This window comes from Channa argus, chromosome 13, assembly GCF_033026475.1.
Source record: "Channa argus isolate prfri chromosome 13, Channa argus male v1.0, whole genome shotgun sequence".
In the NCBI taxonomy this organism is placed as follows: domain Eukaryota; kingdom Metazoa; phylum Chordata; class Actinopteri; order Anabantiformes; family Channidae; genus Channa; species Channa argus.
Genome location: NC_090209.1, coordinates 3,187,453 through 3,203,277, shown reverse-complemented (window position 1 = coordinate 3,203,277; position 15,825 = coordinate 3,187,453). Strand labels below are relative to the sequence as shown.

The window sequence follows — 15,825 nt, the reverse complement described above, 5'->3', positions numbered from 1 at the left end:
GTGAATTAGTTGATTAGTTCACTGAAACTTAACCAGCAGCTACTGTGTTTATAGATAGGAAAGCTTTAGTCATTCTTATAAAGAATATTTGTGCTGTGTTGATAGTTGACATAGCAAGTTGAGTATCTTGGGCATGACATCTAAAAGTTGACCCTTTGGAATAGGACATTTAAAAACAGATATTTTTCATATATTTCATATTTTTCCTGTCCAACTGTAATGTGATGGCTTTAATATAATTGATGTTGTTGCAGACATTTTTTTTCTTTCAATTCATTACAGTGTGTAGGTAAAACTTTCTTACATGTTCCCTACGTGGCTCTATATTCAGAAAGTGTGTCTTTCAAATGTCAATGTAAAATTCCATGAAAGTCCACTACTATCTCCTAATATTGTTTTTGGTAATAAATGATTATTGTATTCTGAATTCTGTAATCTTCTAACAGAACCCTGGCTTTCTTTACACTGGTTCACTTGTGTTATTCCTAATAATAATTTGTAGGCCTTTAGACACTATTAGCTCTGAAGCAAGTAATTTTGGGATGGTGGAAACTACATCTGAGCAACCTCAGCTTTAGTTTTTAAATCACATGTGGACCTTGAGTCATTGAAAATGCTGATAGTATTCAACTGACTACGTTCAGTTTACTCATAAAACCATGTTGAAATTTGCAGATTGCAAAGGGTCTAGTTGCTAAGGTGCCACTCATTCAGTAGTTTATCGGTTTTATCTGTTTGTAGCGAAAGCACTAGAGTAAAATGTGATAGACAAGCCCAAACACACAGATGGGTTGTTGTTTTGCTCTCTCCATTCAGATCATACGCTAATGCCACAGATGGTTGCTGTTATCGTGCGGGGAGCTAAAGGTTTTAGCCTGATGACACAAGGTTATACAAACAGACCTGCATTAGTTCCCTTCACAGCCTCTGCCCAACCCCTATAAGTGAGGTTGTGTGGGCACATACAAACAAACACACTACTTTCCCTTCCTACAAACTGTACCATTATCACGCACACACACACTTATACTTCAACAATATGCTCACATTTGTGGTAATTTGTGGCTTAAGTTGTATTATTAGACAGCTCTGTAATATGCCAGTATAACAGCATCAGATGATGGGTATCGGCTTCCACGTGGTCTTTCTCTTGGCCCGCACTTTTCCGCTCATAATCTTTCAAACTTGTTTACTCTGCTGCAGGGTGAAAAAGTAGGCTGCTCAGATGACACCCGTGTTGCAGTTAGGTGGAAATTATATTTTAGGCCTTTACTCCACCATGGCGTTGACGTGATAGTGTTTGTTGTTCTTAGAAGTGGCTTGCATTTCACAGATGGCTTCTGCAGACCAAAAGGGACTAAAGTGACTAAAAGTTCAAGGGAGTGGACCAGTGGGTTAATATACTTTAATAATAGTACTCTGAATATTAAAAATACTCTACTCCACTGTACTGTAAAACGGTATCCACTATAATATGATATAAACATAGCCGGGTTATTTAAATCTCTGTACAACATGAATCCTCAAAGGTCTGGACAGGCTTTAGGTAGATACACATTAACCTCAGCATGAGCAAAAAGCAAACAGCAGCTCTGTGAAGTTGTGTTCTGCTGCTAACTGAATATATAACTAAAATTGAGTTGAGGACTCGCCTGCGCACATAAGAATTAGGCTTAACTGATGTGGATCATATTGTAGTTTTCTGAACTGTTCTGTAGTGTTTATGTATTTTCTGCAGTGTTCATTAAGAATAAGTGGTTTTTCACTTTCACACTTCTTGATTATTAATTTAGTCATGTCACCAGACATGTTAAACAGCTAATAGTATTTCCTAAGAAGCGCTAATTATGAGTAGAGCAAATATTCTTACTATTATTCATCTGTTTCTCTCATCTGGCACAGGATGTGCACGAAATAAAGTTTAATCACTAATGCTATTCTTTCGGGGGGCGGCTGTAGCTCAGTTGGTAAAGGCAGTCGTCCACGGACCACAGGGTCTGCTATTTGTCGAATTGTCCCTGGGCAAGACACTGAACCCCTAACAGCCCATTCCCCTCCCCAGCTGTGCAGTGCCGGTCCAAGCCTGGTAGAAATTGGGGAGGGTTGTGTCAGGAAGGGCATCCGTCGTAAAAAAAAAACAAAACAAAAAAAACCCCCTGAAATCATGGAATAAGCCGAAAGGACAAAAAAAAAAAAAACTAATGCTATTCTTTCACAACTGAGTGAGCAAATGAACCCTAGGTTTGGATACGTGGCAAATGATGGAATTATTTATTTAAAAAAATCTAAAAAAAACTAATGCTATTCTTTCACAACTGAGTGAGCAAATGAACCCTAGGTTTGGATACGTGGCAAATGATGGAATTATTTATTTAAAAAAATCTTTGAATACATTTCTAGAAAACTTTTAACTTTTGTAAATATGGCATAATTATTGTAAACTGATTGGCAATCATTATAATTTGGTAGAGTTTTACTAATAGCAATATAATAAGAGAGTTGGGTAATATTTCTAGAAAAACAAGGTAATGGGTAAAACATATCAGTAATAAGGTAATGGGGCATAATATTTTGGTAATAACTATCTACTAGGATTATTGCCCCATGTACAAAATTCAGTTTACCTTTATTAATATAGCACCAGTTCACAACAGAAATCATTGTAGGGAACTTTACATAGGAAGCTAAGAACCACGAGTATACAGAGAAAACAAACAAATCCCTAAAGGAACATGCACTAAGGCAACTTTTAGGAGAAATAGACCCAGTGTGGCCCCTATCTGCCTTGAAAGGGAGTGAGAAAGAAAGAGCAATAAGGAGCAACAAACAAATCACTGGCAGGTTGTTTGAGCCAGTAACTGCAAATTGGAAACATAGCTCCAAAGCGAATGCTAAAATTGGCTGAGATAGCTGGAGTCTAAAATTTATCGTCAGCCACTTATTGGAGAAACTGAATTTTTGACCGGGTGATGTATAGTCCAGTTTCGTTGGAAACAACGTGATCACTGAGAAACGTTTTGCACCTAATGCCTTTCTAATCATCCAAAGGTTATGTAGAGATTTATCTCTGAAGGACAAATCTCAACCTGAGCATGGCACTAAATGAAAAGCAATGTATATACTAACATCAAAGTTTCTGTCTGAAGTTTTTTCTCAATCTATTCAGTTATTTTGGTCCATGCCAGAGCAGTCAACTGACCAATTGATCAAGTGTGACTAGCGTGACTAGAAGTCAGGTGATATGCTGCTCTTCCTCACTTGAGAGCCAGTATTGTGAAGCTGCATTCTGAGTTTGTGGAGATGGAGTCAGATAATGTACTGTTTTGTGCCATATGAGATTTTGTTTTCTTCAGGAAAAGTGGTAGTGCTGGTTCCGTTTTTCTTTTGAGTCGCTGACTTCAATTAAAAATGATGGACAATTACAAACAAGACAACTATGAAACGAGGCATTTACAGTTGAGCCATTTATCAGACTAAGGTCTGTGGTTTAGTTTAAAGCACTATGGAACTACCCCTTATTTATTTAGCCATTCCTAACGTTGTCTTTTTGAAAGTATTCCTTCAAATCACCGATGAGATCTGAGCCTATGAATCGTCCGTCAGGGATCAAACTCCCCTGACGTTCCTCTGCTCACGGAGATCCAACCCACATTCCAGTTAGCCAGACGATTCCTCAGGCTTGCGGTTGAGACTAGGGGCAAGAGGAGCAGAATTGTCAGATAAAGGGGATTTAGGCTTGGAGCAGTAGCTGCATTCCTCCATGTCTCTCAGTCTTCCTCTTGATGTCTCATTCTGTCCTTCTCCCTCTCTAGTGACTTCCTCCATCCATCTCAATGTTCTGATCCTTGAGATCCGACGGGGTTGTCAGACAGGTTCATTAATGTAACCCTAATGTCCTGGCCATAAATGCTGCAAAGGTCTGACCAAGCATTCTGTCTGTAGCATCCCTATGGCAAATTTTTCTCCCCCATTTTTTAAGTAATTTGGTTCTTAAGCGTTTGATTTCCATTATTCTTTTTCGATGTTGTTGTGGTCATAATAAATTATTTCAGTCGTATGTTGAAATACAGTAGTTTACGAGAAAAGTGTTTAAGCCAATAAGTATTTGGAATGCTGAGAAATCAAGTAGGGGCATAATGTCATTGCCCTCTTTCTCATCATTTGTACTTTTTTCAGAAGTGTGTTTCTACAGTGTAGGAGACAGATACAAATCTCTGGTAATTACCTCTGAGTCATTCTCTGATCTTATCTGAAAGTTGGCTCGCTGGTTATTTCTGTTGGCATGGTAAAAACCTGGAGAAAGACATGCATACTGTATTCTCAGAGATACGTAAAGACAGAGAAACAAACAAATCCTCAGCTCTAAGAGAAGTAGCAGTTTCTCCGAACCGAACTGCCTTTTTATTTGGACACAACATTTTGATAAAAATTAATTGCATAGAAATAAAGATGAACAGAGGAAATATAGTTAACAATTGAATTCCCATCCTCAGAAGGTTAAAGTCCCAAGTTTAGTTTGCCAAATCTGAACTGCTAAGTAAGTGAGCCGGAACTTGGCAAACACTTTACTGAGAAACGCATAAAATCTGTGGTTGTCAGTAAAATAAAATACTGTACTGTACAGCCACCGTGAAGTTTACATTTTTGGCTTTTCAGTTAAATGTGTCTGCATTGTGAATAAATTGAGAGGGAAATTGGTACAGCAGATATTGTTTCCCTCATCACTTTGTTGGTAATTTACCAGCATTATACCGACAGAGGTGTTTGTCATTTAGCATAGCTCCAGTGAAATAACAGTGTTTACCAGTCCTGCACATCAGCTTTGAGGGATTTTATCCCATTTGTCTTTACAGAACAGCTTCAAGTAAGGAATGTGGGTTGGCTCCCTTGAATTAATCTATTGGTTCAGGTCCGTCCACAGCATTTCTATAGGATTAAGGTCACATCTTTGACTCAGCCTTCTAAGACATTACATTTCTTAAGCTTTAACCATTTTGGGTAGGACGGACCTGTACCTTTAGGGTTGCTGTCTTGCTGCATTATCCACTACTTTAGTTAACGAATTCGTACGCTAAACTTTTTCCATGTAGAATTTGCTTGTTCAACTAAGGATTCATACTGTAGCTCCATCAATGAAGACAAGGATTTTTTTTTTGAACTGGAAAGTATTGTCTGTATATGTACGAATGTCCAAATTCAAGTCACTGTATTGTTCTGGGCTCCAAGCTTTTGCTACAGTTAAATGTGTTTTTAGTGAAGCAGGGCAGAAGGCATTGTCATCTTCAACATGCTTTAAATGAATGTTTTCTAAATAGTACAAACAAAAATATGTTTACACATTCAAATAGGCAAAATCATCAAATAAACCCTTCAACATAAATAGGATCTTAAACCAGCAGCACATTATATACTACACAGTTTCAAAACAACACTGCTCTGCTCTGTTCATTCAATTTTCCTCACGATGTTACTTATGTGTCAGCAAAAGGGGGTAAATTTGTGTTGATTCTATTCCTTGCTGTTTTATTGCACCACAAACTAATGAAAACAAAGTTTTCAGGGATTGTAAGAATGTGGATTTGTGACCTTTATATCTGGTTGTGCAGGACTACCCCAGGAACAGACACCCTGGATGGAGCCGAGGTTCAGTTGCGTACCATGCAGGTGAGATTTCATCCTTGTTCCTCTCTATTCTATTATGGGAATTTAGACTTGTCAGTTTTTATATCCAAATAGAGTGACTATTGAGTTCTTACTCTTGTTAACTCTTGTCTGAGTTCACTGCTCTCTCTAAGTCTTTTAAGGCTACCTTTGCAGGTGGACTACTTTGCTGTTCCTTTACTGGTTTGGGTAAAGCGTTTTTAGTTTGCATTAGAGTAGCTCATCTTGAGGAGGTAGCTCAAATAGCTCGAAGAAAATTGCTGTCCGTGAATCAAAAGGAACATCACTTTGTTACCATAACAGAGGAGTCTGTCTTTCAAGCAACTTGAACCAAGTAAGGCATCTTCCCCAGTAAAAAAATATTTTTGATGGATGTGTTCCATGAAATACACGACCAATTTACGAAAATAAAGTCTCTAAAAGTCAAGTAACGATGTCCGTAAGTAATGGACCAAAAAAAACAAGACACTTATCTTCCTGTGTTTCCACACACAATCACTCTGTGTTTTATGTGATGATAAACCTCTGAACATTGTCATCACGGGCATCTGCACAAACACCTACAGGTCCTTTTCCAGACCCCTCACTATTAGTGCTGAGAGATTAGCCATCATACTGTATGATGCTGCCGTAATATGAGGATAGTAGAAGTCGCGGTACATAGTTGGTATTACACCGTTGAGGCTACAGTAGGTAGCCAACTCCTTATCTGACAATTTACAGTCACAGTCAAGATCCTATCAGTCCTTATCTAAGCAAAGCAGTTACAAGCTTGCATGCTTTTATAATTTCTTTATCATTATTTTAATCTGAAGCATCTCTTTGTTAACCTTTCTCACAGGGATTTCAGCTGTTCTTACTTTTCGGCGTCTGTTTTTCCACCCAAGAAATGTCATGATATTTTTAGATTAAGGTTTATATACTTTCTTACAGTTGACTTCTAAATCAGCTATAAAAACAAATTTTCTTGTTCACTCTGCACATTCCATTCATGCTTCCAGTTGATGTTTATAGTCCTAAGTCCCTGTGTCGCCTTGCAGATTCCATTTATATTTAAGATACAATAATAATAATAACAGTTGATGCTTTGAGTCCTGCCAGGGTCTGTGGATGATAACTCAATGGTGTGTCACATGAGACTAGTCATTCAGAGACTCACCATGCCAGTCCCAGAGGTCTAGTGCTGTGGTCTGCCTGGTTTGGCTGTTGTATGTTGGACAACACAAAAATGTGCACGCCCCAGCACAACTCCCATTAATCTTATTTGTTAGAGACTAAAATGATGTATGTGGTTTTCCAAGCTGTGTGTATGAGGTTTGCCTTCCAGTGCTTAGGTTAAGGCACAGGCTCTGATCCAGCTACTTAAAATCAACAGCCAGGGCCCCTTCTTCACATCTCCCCCTTATTCCTCCATGCATCCAAGATTTTTACTTAACAGCTAAGGAACCTCAAGAACTGCATGCAAACGTTCTTTGGCAAGATGACAAAAACGTCATGTATACAGTATTGAATACTGTAGGTCATATAACCACAGCAGAAATTACTTTAAGAGCTAATGACTATAGCTTGTGTAAGTCAAAAATGCTGCAAAGAGCTTTTTTGTGACATGTGGTACTGTACTTCATTTAATCGACCATAAATGTTTATTTTGTATTTCACCTTAGTATTTAAAAGGGCAAATACCTGCCAAGATGTACTTGACTAGGACTAGCTTGACATTCTACATAGACTGTTTTTTGCTCTCAGTGCTGTTCCTTTGTGAACTATGTTTTTAGTAGTTTTATAATTGCCTTTTAAAAATACAGTGGTTATAGATGGGTTTATTGATTAAGTGTACTTTCCACTTTTTCATATTCATATTTTCCATTTATAGTTTGACAATTAAGTGCGTGTTATGTCACCTTGATTTATGGTGTATTGTATAGGACACATGGACAGTGTTGAGCTGAATCAGATGTAATGTGAATTACTGACATTTAAGGCTGTTGTACTCCAGATGTATCCCAGTTACACACACACATGCCTGCCAACCATATTGCTGCTCCTTTATAAATTTGAGAGCTTCCCTGTGCTAGTGTTACCATCAGTGTTTGTTTTGGGAGCTGGCCCATTACAGACCTCCACCCTCTGTTTGAACTCATGTTCGGCCCACAAGTTAATAGGATGTGATGCCCTATCAGGAGCAACCAGCCATCCGACCTAGTGAGCGCTCAACAGCAAGCTTCATTAACCCTGTCAGCCCCGTCTAAACCCTCAATAAGTGACTCACAAATGCTGTGACTGAACACCTGAAGTGGAAGTTTGTATATTACCACTATCGCCAGCATCCATCCCTTACCATAAATCTGACCCAGTATAACAGGGCCCAGCACAACATCTTGCTATATATCTTCTTGTGCAGTTGGACAACAATTGTCAATGACAATATCTCTGTAGGAGTTTCAGGCAAATAGAGAGACTGGCAGAAAATCCAACTGATGGATAAGCGTAGCATTCTCCTGGTCCATGTGTCTCCATACTTTGATTGTCAGCACAGGACTAAAAGGAGTAGGACCTCAAGTAGCCATTATTTTCACTAGTGATAAATTTGCAGATTATTTTTCTAAAATCCCAATTCCAAAAAAGTTGGGATATTTTGTAAAACGTTAATAAAAACAGAATGCAATGATTTGCAAATCTCATCAAGCCATATTTTATTCACAATAGAAAATAAACAATATATCAAATGTTGAAACCGAGAAATTTTAACATTTCATTGAAAATATTAGCTCATTTTGAATTTGACGGCAGCAACACATCCCAAAAAAGTGGGAAGAGGGTGATGTTTAGCATCTCCTCTTCTTTGAATAACTGTTTTTAAATGTCTGGGAAGTGAGGAGAGGAATGTTGTCCCATTTTTGTCTGATCCAGGATTCTTACTGCTCAACAGTCCTGGACTTTAATTTTTTGTTGTTTTTGTTTAATGATGCACCAAATGTTTTCTATTAGTGAAAGGTCTGGACCGCAGGTAGTCCAGTTCAGCAGCCGGGCTCTTCTCCTGCAAAGCCTTGCTTTTGTGATGGATGCAGTATGTGGTTTAGCATTGTCTTGCTGAAATATACAAGGCCTTCCCTGAAAGAGATGTTGTCTGGATGTTTAAGCCACATGTGGAAGCTGCCCACGCCATAGGCACTAATGCACCATCATACCATTAGAGATGCAGGCTTTTGAGCTGACTGCTGGTAACAAGCTGGATGGTCCCTCTCCTTTTTAGTTCGCAGGATAACATTGTCCATGGTTTCCAAAACGAATTTCAAATTTTGATTCATCTGACCACAGAACAGTTTTCCATTTTGCCTCAGACCATTTTAAATGAGCTTTGGCCCAGAGAACATGGCAGTGTTTTCACATATGGCTTCTTCTTTGGATGATACAGCTGTAACTTACATTTGTGGATTGGACAGTGAACTGTGTTCACAGACATTGATTTCTGGAAGTGTTCCCAAGCTCATGCAGTGATGCCCAGTAAAGAATCAGGCCTGTTTTTAATGCAGTGCTGCCTGAGGGTCCAAAGATCACACACATCCAGTTGTGACCTTTGCCCTTGTCGCTTTTCCTCCCGATTCCTGAATCTTTTGATGATATTATATACTGTAGATTGTGGGATCTTCAAAGGCTTCGCAATTTTACATTGACAAACTTTTTTAAAAATGGTTTCACGATTTTCAGTTCGTCAGAGATTTTGACAAACATTTTGTCAAACACTCAATTCATTTTTGATTTGCAGCAATTTATTTTCCAGCCTTTTGTTGCCCCTGAGATGTGGGCTGGCATCCAAAATGAGCTAATATGTTCCATGAAAGGGTAAAATATTTCTGTTTCATCATCTGACATGTTGTTTATGTTCTATTGTGAATAAAATATGGGTTGATGAGATTTGCAAATAATTGAATTCTATTTTTATTTATGCTTTCATATCTTCCCAGCTTTTTTTGAATTGGGGTTGTGTTAAATAATTAATTCTTTAGTCTATAAAATGTAAAAACATGGTGAAATTGCACATAACTGTTTTCCATTTTATTATTCAAAGTTTTTACATTTGCCATCAAAGAAACACAGCAGATATTCGAAGTAGAGAAGCTGAACATTTTTTAAAGCCTGGTATTGTTGAAACACAAAACAAATGAACACTGTGCTCTGCTCTGCTGGAAATTACTAAATTCTGTCTCTATGTCTCTCTTTTAAAGTTTTATAAAATTGAGAAACTCCATCCTTGAACTTTTGAATCTCTGCCTATTTTGACTTAACACTCAAGTGAAAACAGAAAATGACTTTCTAGAAATATAAACTTTTTGTATGAATAAAATGTCTGATGTAAGAATTTGTCCAAAGGGCCATTATATAGTCAATTATTGTGTGACGGATCATCTTTATAAAAGAATGTTTAATATTTAACTTAAAAATCTATCAAGCTATCTTGTGATATCACCTGTATTTTCTGTACAAGCCAAGCGCTAAGATTTAAATAAGTTCTATTCAGTTTAGATTAATCTGTAGTCCAAAACTCAGTTGCTCTGGTAACTATTAATTAGTCCCTTAAACAATTATTTTTCTCGTTTGTGGGGGACTGTGGCGCATGAGGTAGAGCGTTCGTCCACCAATCCTGCAGTTGTTGGTTTGACCCCCAGCTCCTCCGGTCACATGTCGAAGTGTCCTTGAGCAAGACACTGAACCCCAACTTAGTTGCTCCCGGTGGGTGTTGGCCAGCTGCATAGCAGCTCCCCCATCGGCGTATGAATGTGTGTGATTGTGAGTGTGAGTGGGTGAATAAGAAGCAGTGTAAAACATTTTGAGTACCAACAGGTAGAAAAGAGCTATATAAGTGCTTAAAAAGACAAGGCCAATTCTTTTTTTTTTCTTTTTTTTTTTTTGCCTTACACAGAAGACAATTGGATTTAAGATTAAAAGATGGATATCAGATGAAAAAAAATGACATTTTATGTTGTTTAATGAATCTCGGCACAAATCCGATGATGGTATTTGTGCCGAGGTACATTAAACAACATAGAACATAGCACTTTTAGTTTTTAGATGACCCGATTCTAAGTGAGTAAAAGTACTGCATCAGATTTTATATTAAAATAAACAGATTAAGGAAGATGTAGTAAAAGCCTGGGAAGTCATATCAAGTGAGGCGAGTTAGCATTTGGTCGTGTTCACAGGTTGAGGTCTAGTTAGTAAAGACTAACCTTATATTTGTGAATATGTTACTATGTCCAGTTTCCTTTGAGCTTTAAAAAAATGGAGAATCAACAGGTCATGTTATTAATGATAATATGAAAAGTCAGTTTATAGATAAATATATATAAATAAATGACTTATAGTTAATACTATGCACAATTTGATATTGGTTTCTGGTAGAAATAGGAAATAGACTTTTTTTTTTCATGTTTTAAGAGTAAAGTAAAGTAATTGTTCTCTAGGTAGGGAAGCTTCATCTTTTCCAGACATGTGTTTTCCCTTTTCTGAGCTGGTCTTAGTCCTTAGTCAGGTTCTCTTAGTGGCTCAGGAGCCACAGAGCCTTTGCCCTCTCTTCCCATGGGCTTCGCTCCAAACTCTATACTCATCTCCAGATTTCACACTCTTGTTGCTCCAAGGATCAATGTTAAATCCAGCACCTGGTGGTGGTCACAGTCACTGCTAGTCTTAACAACAACTGTAAGTGTGTCATCACCAGTTTCCTGCTCCACACACACTCACCAGTCTCAAAGCCAAACATCGGTCAACACCTCTATGCTAATTTTAAAGCTCCACTCTCCAACATGATTTTACACCACAGCTTAGCCTCAAATTAAGCTGGAATCCTATAAATAGATTTTTGACATTTTTTAAATACCAAAACACACTTAAGAAAATTAACAGAAGATATTGTAGTGCTATAAACACATGTATTTATGACGAGATTATTAAACTAATGAACATACAGAACAGTATTGTGCTGCTACTAAAACACATCTTCTTTGTCTGTTATTTTTAAATTTATCCCAATATTATTGTGAACTAAAAGCACTGTTTCTACCCATATGGTATCTGTATCTGGATAATGATATCTGGTCCATGGGTCATTGCTTTAAAGGCCTAGTGTGTTGGAAAACGAGGAAAATGAGCTGGCATGGATTCTCCAGAACAAGCCGTTTAATAGCTGTGTCCGTTGTGAAATCACACTCAAAGGTCAGTTAGACATGTGAGGATAAGCCCACTGTGGCCTAGCGCTGCACTTACGTTTTGAACTTCTGTGGTCAGATGGTGAGCAAGTGGGCTTCAAACAGGTGTAAACACTATTCATTTCTGTGCTAAAGCTAATCTATTAGCTGTTAAATTGTTAGGAAACTTAAAAAAAGGTCCTACCGTTGCTACTGTTACAGTGCTATGTGACTTACCTTTCCAGCTGGTGCCATTTCTCATGGGAAAATCATGGCAATTCATAAACTGATTACTGGGGGAGAACTTCAGGGCTGCACCACCAGCCATTTCAAATAGGTCATCATCTTTGAGCAGCCAGAAATGGATTATGTATTTTCCATTATTGCATATTTAAGTTATCAGTGGGGCGGCTATAGCTCAGTTGGTAAAGGCAGTTGCTTACGGACCACGGGGTGAGTGGTTCGATCCCCGGCCCTGGCTATATGTCGAAGTGTCCCTGGGCAAGACCCTGAACCCCTAACAGCCCATTCCCCCTCCCCAGCGATGCAGTGCCGGTCCAAGCCCGGTAGAAATTGGGGAGGGTTGCGTCAGGAAGGGCATCCGGCGTAAAAACTGTGCCAAATCAACATGCGGACAATGATCCGCTGTGGCGACCCCGAACTCACGGGATAAGCCGAAAGGAGAGTAGAGTAGCATATTTAAGTTATGAATATTGTAACTAATGAATCAATATTCTGTAAAGGCTCAGTTCTTTAGTTTTAAAAGACCTTAAAAAAAAATTATGAACACTGGAAAATGATTTAATAACCTGAGACAGTTAGAGCAAAAGTGGGGTATTGTAAGGGTAATAAAAATCTTACTGATTTATTAATCGAGTACTGTTGTAGAAAGAAAATTGACCAGTTTACTTGTTGCTGAACTGAACCTCTCCCCAGCCATCCCTTCATGCTGCCTGGTCCCAGCCAGGTTCCTCCATCCTCAGGCCCAAACCTGGACTTCCACACCCCAGCTCGCCTCCATCAAGAGGCCTTTTCACTTTCCGAAGCCCAGTTCTGCTATTTTTAGCCAGCAGTGCTCCTGTGCCGGTGTGGCTCGACTATTTGCCTAGTGTGTGGGGTTGTGACAAGGGCCCGCATGGGAGCCGTAATGATACAGTGCCTCCGTCTCCCTCTTGGTGTGCAGATAAAGATTGTTTAAACAGTATCCTGCGCTGGGGACGGGTCCCATGACAACTCCATAAATATTTACTAGCAGCAGCCACGCTGCTTCACTTGAGGAGAGCTCATCAGCAGGCTTTTTCTGCAGTGTTTTTCTTATAGTATAGCTAGTTTTTTTTTCCCCCATTGTTGTCTCTCACAACTCTAGTATGTGTTGTTTTGATGATTTCCTTTGAAGGTTGTCTTTTTTGTGGAGGTTGGAGGTGGTTTAATAGTGCTGCCTTTGCCACATCGTCTTCTAAGCAGAATGTCAGGATGTCCTGTATGTTAGCACTGCATTGTATGTAAACGTTACAAGATGTGCTAAACACATTAAAAGTCTTGTGAATCATCTTCAGCAGTGTGACACATAAAGACAAAAATTACTTGACATGTTTTTTTTTCAGTAAGAGTCTTCAAATCATACAGTTTCATCCAATGAGTATAATCAATTTTAATTTAATCATTTAAAACTGCAACTGCAACTTTTATTGGCCATGCAGCGTTTTAAAAATTATTAGATAATAAATAAAGGTTTTTGATCATAGTTTCTGTGGCCAATATGATTGTGACAGGGTATTAAATTAGCATTAAAATATAATTTCTCATTTCTTTCTGGCAGATGATGGGAAGATCTTCCATGGCAGTGGAGTCGGAGATGCTTTTGGACCTCGTTGCTTCAAAGGCGACATCATGGGCTGTGGCATCATGTTCCCAAGAGACTACATCCTGGACAGAGAAGGTGAATGCAAAGGATATAGTTGGTACAATTACACTGTCACTCATTAAAATGGTTGGTGTGTTTGTGGGAGGTCCGGCTCTTAAATGTACTTATCATGGTTTAGCATAAGGCAGTTGTGGCAACATTCTATCTTAACAGTTTATTATGTTGCATGGAAAACAGAACAGTCAGTTACAGGGGAAATTCTTGTTTCCCGGTCCTGTGAGGGAGACAAATGTAGGTTTTCAGCTCTCAGGTGGTTTTAGTACATCAGTTTCAAATTAGCAAACATGTAATAACAATTTGAAATTACTGTAGTATTTAAATTTACAGATGGCACAAAACACCAGCTAATGCCACTTATATGCGGTCAGTAACAAAACTTAACAGTTCGGGGAATGAATGAACACTTTTTGTATTCATACTCTGTACTGTGTTTCCTTACTTATATTAGTATATTATTATATACTTATATTTGTCTGCAGTAAATCTGCAGCTCAGTCTTTGCACTGCTTTCACATGGATGCTCTTATGAAGCACTCTTGTTACTCTTGTTTTGTCTTCAGGTGACATGGATGACTGGGATCGACTAGAGGTACATTCAGGCCACGCAGGCGTCCAGAACGTCCTATACCTCAACGACGAAGAGGAGGAAGAGGAAGCTGGGGAAGGGGTGGAGCAGGGACCAGAGGGCAGAAAGGTCACGGTGAGGAATTTTCATAAAGACAGCTACACATTTGAACAATACATGTTATAGGTGAATTTGCTTGTTTACTTAGGGAAATGTAACGAGCAAACTTTTAAATATCATGTCGTGCCAAAAAGTGACTTTACACCAGAAATAGATTGTCGTACAGCCTCTTAAAGTAAATGTTGGTCAGGTTTGATCATCTTTGCACACAGTTAAGTAATCTGTTCTCATTGATTTTTACCCAAATATTTTTACTATCACGGGACTTCTCGGGACTCCTGAGTATTTTTAAGGCTAGCACGATGTATTCCATCACAGATCATTGTATAAAAACATTTTAATACTCGAAGTTCCGGTAAACAAGGGAAATTTAAAGTCTTGAGTTGAGTATAATGTTAATAAATAAACAGCACCAAATAAATAGCCTTGGAAATATAATGTGGCACAAAATTATAGCTTTGATTTAAAGCAGTTTTTTTAAGGTAGGACAAGAATTACAAGTTTACTACAGTTGTTTTTAAAGGAACTGCATCAAGGATTGACGCACAAGTAAAATGTAAAATTCACAGATTATTTGTCAAATTCACAGATTATTCTTCTAAACAAAGTTTCTGTTTACAATTAGTTTTACACGACATTTTAAAAGCTGATTTGCTTACATACATCTTTACTTCATGTGATACTGTCCGGGAGAGATCTGCAATATTAATCATTACATTGAGACCAAACATATAGTCAAAAAACCCCTGAAAATAAAACACCTCTGTGCCAACTTCTGTGTTTGCTAAACATTTAGGTTTATATCAATAAATTAATATAAGACAGAAGTTCAGAACTACATATTCCAATTTCTCGTATTCACACACACACACACACACACACACACACATATATATACTTAAAATAATTGCATGCATGCTCAATAATCTTTCTTGAGGTTTTACAATCACAAGAATAACTAATGTCTTGCTTTTCTGCATAAATTGGTCATGAAATGTTATATGACCTTTACCAAAGTCACATGTATCAACAACTCAATATTTCTAAGCTGATAAACCACAGTCATGATCTCTCATGTCTTTATTGAACACACCCATTAAACATTAAACAAAGAAATAACCTCAAGCGAGCGCTTCGTGTAGCAGATTAGACCTGCACAATTTTCAGAAGGAATTTTGGACCATTCCACAGAACAACCTACCAAGTTTCCAAGTGTATGAAGAGCTGCTGCTGTTTTAAAAGTGATGTCAGTCACATCCTTTTTTTTTTTTAGTTTCATGCACTTGAAGGTAATTAATACAAATATTTTTAGCATTATTTTTTGATATTATCTTTACTCTACTTTTAGCACCTAAAGCAGAGCCATATGCCCA

General features: G+C 38.1%; 1 protein-coding gene across 8 annotated transcripts in view; it reads left to right on the top strand.

Moving 5' to 3' along the window:
• The window catches only part of spryd3 (SPRY domain containing 3), a 57,354-nt gene that overhangs the window by 36,276 nt on the left and 5,253 nt on the right, over nucleotides 1-15,825 (top strand). For all 8 annotated transcript variants that reach the window (XM_067526018.1, XM_067526023.1, XM_067526020.1 and 5 more), the window contains 3 exons: nucleotides 5,607-5,664; nucleotides 13,663-13,782; nucleotides 14,328-14,467. In XM_067526018.1, the coding sequence (XP_067382119.1) occupies nucleotides 5,607-5,664; nucleotides 13,663-13,782; nucleotides 14,328-14,467 (318 nt within the window). The remainder of the gene's footprint in view (nucleotides 1-5,606; nucleotides 5,665-13,662; nucleotides 13,783-14,327; nucleotides 14,468-15,825) is intronic.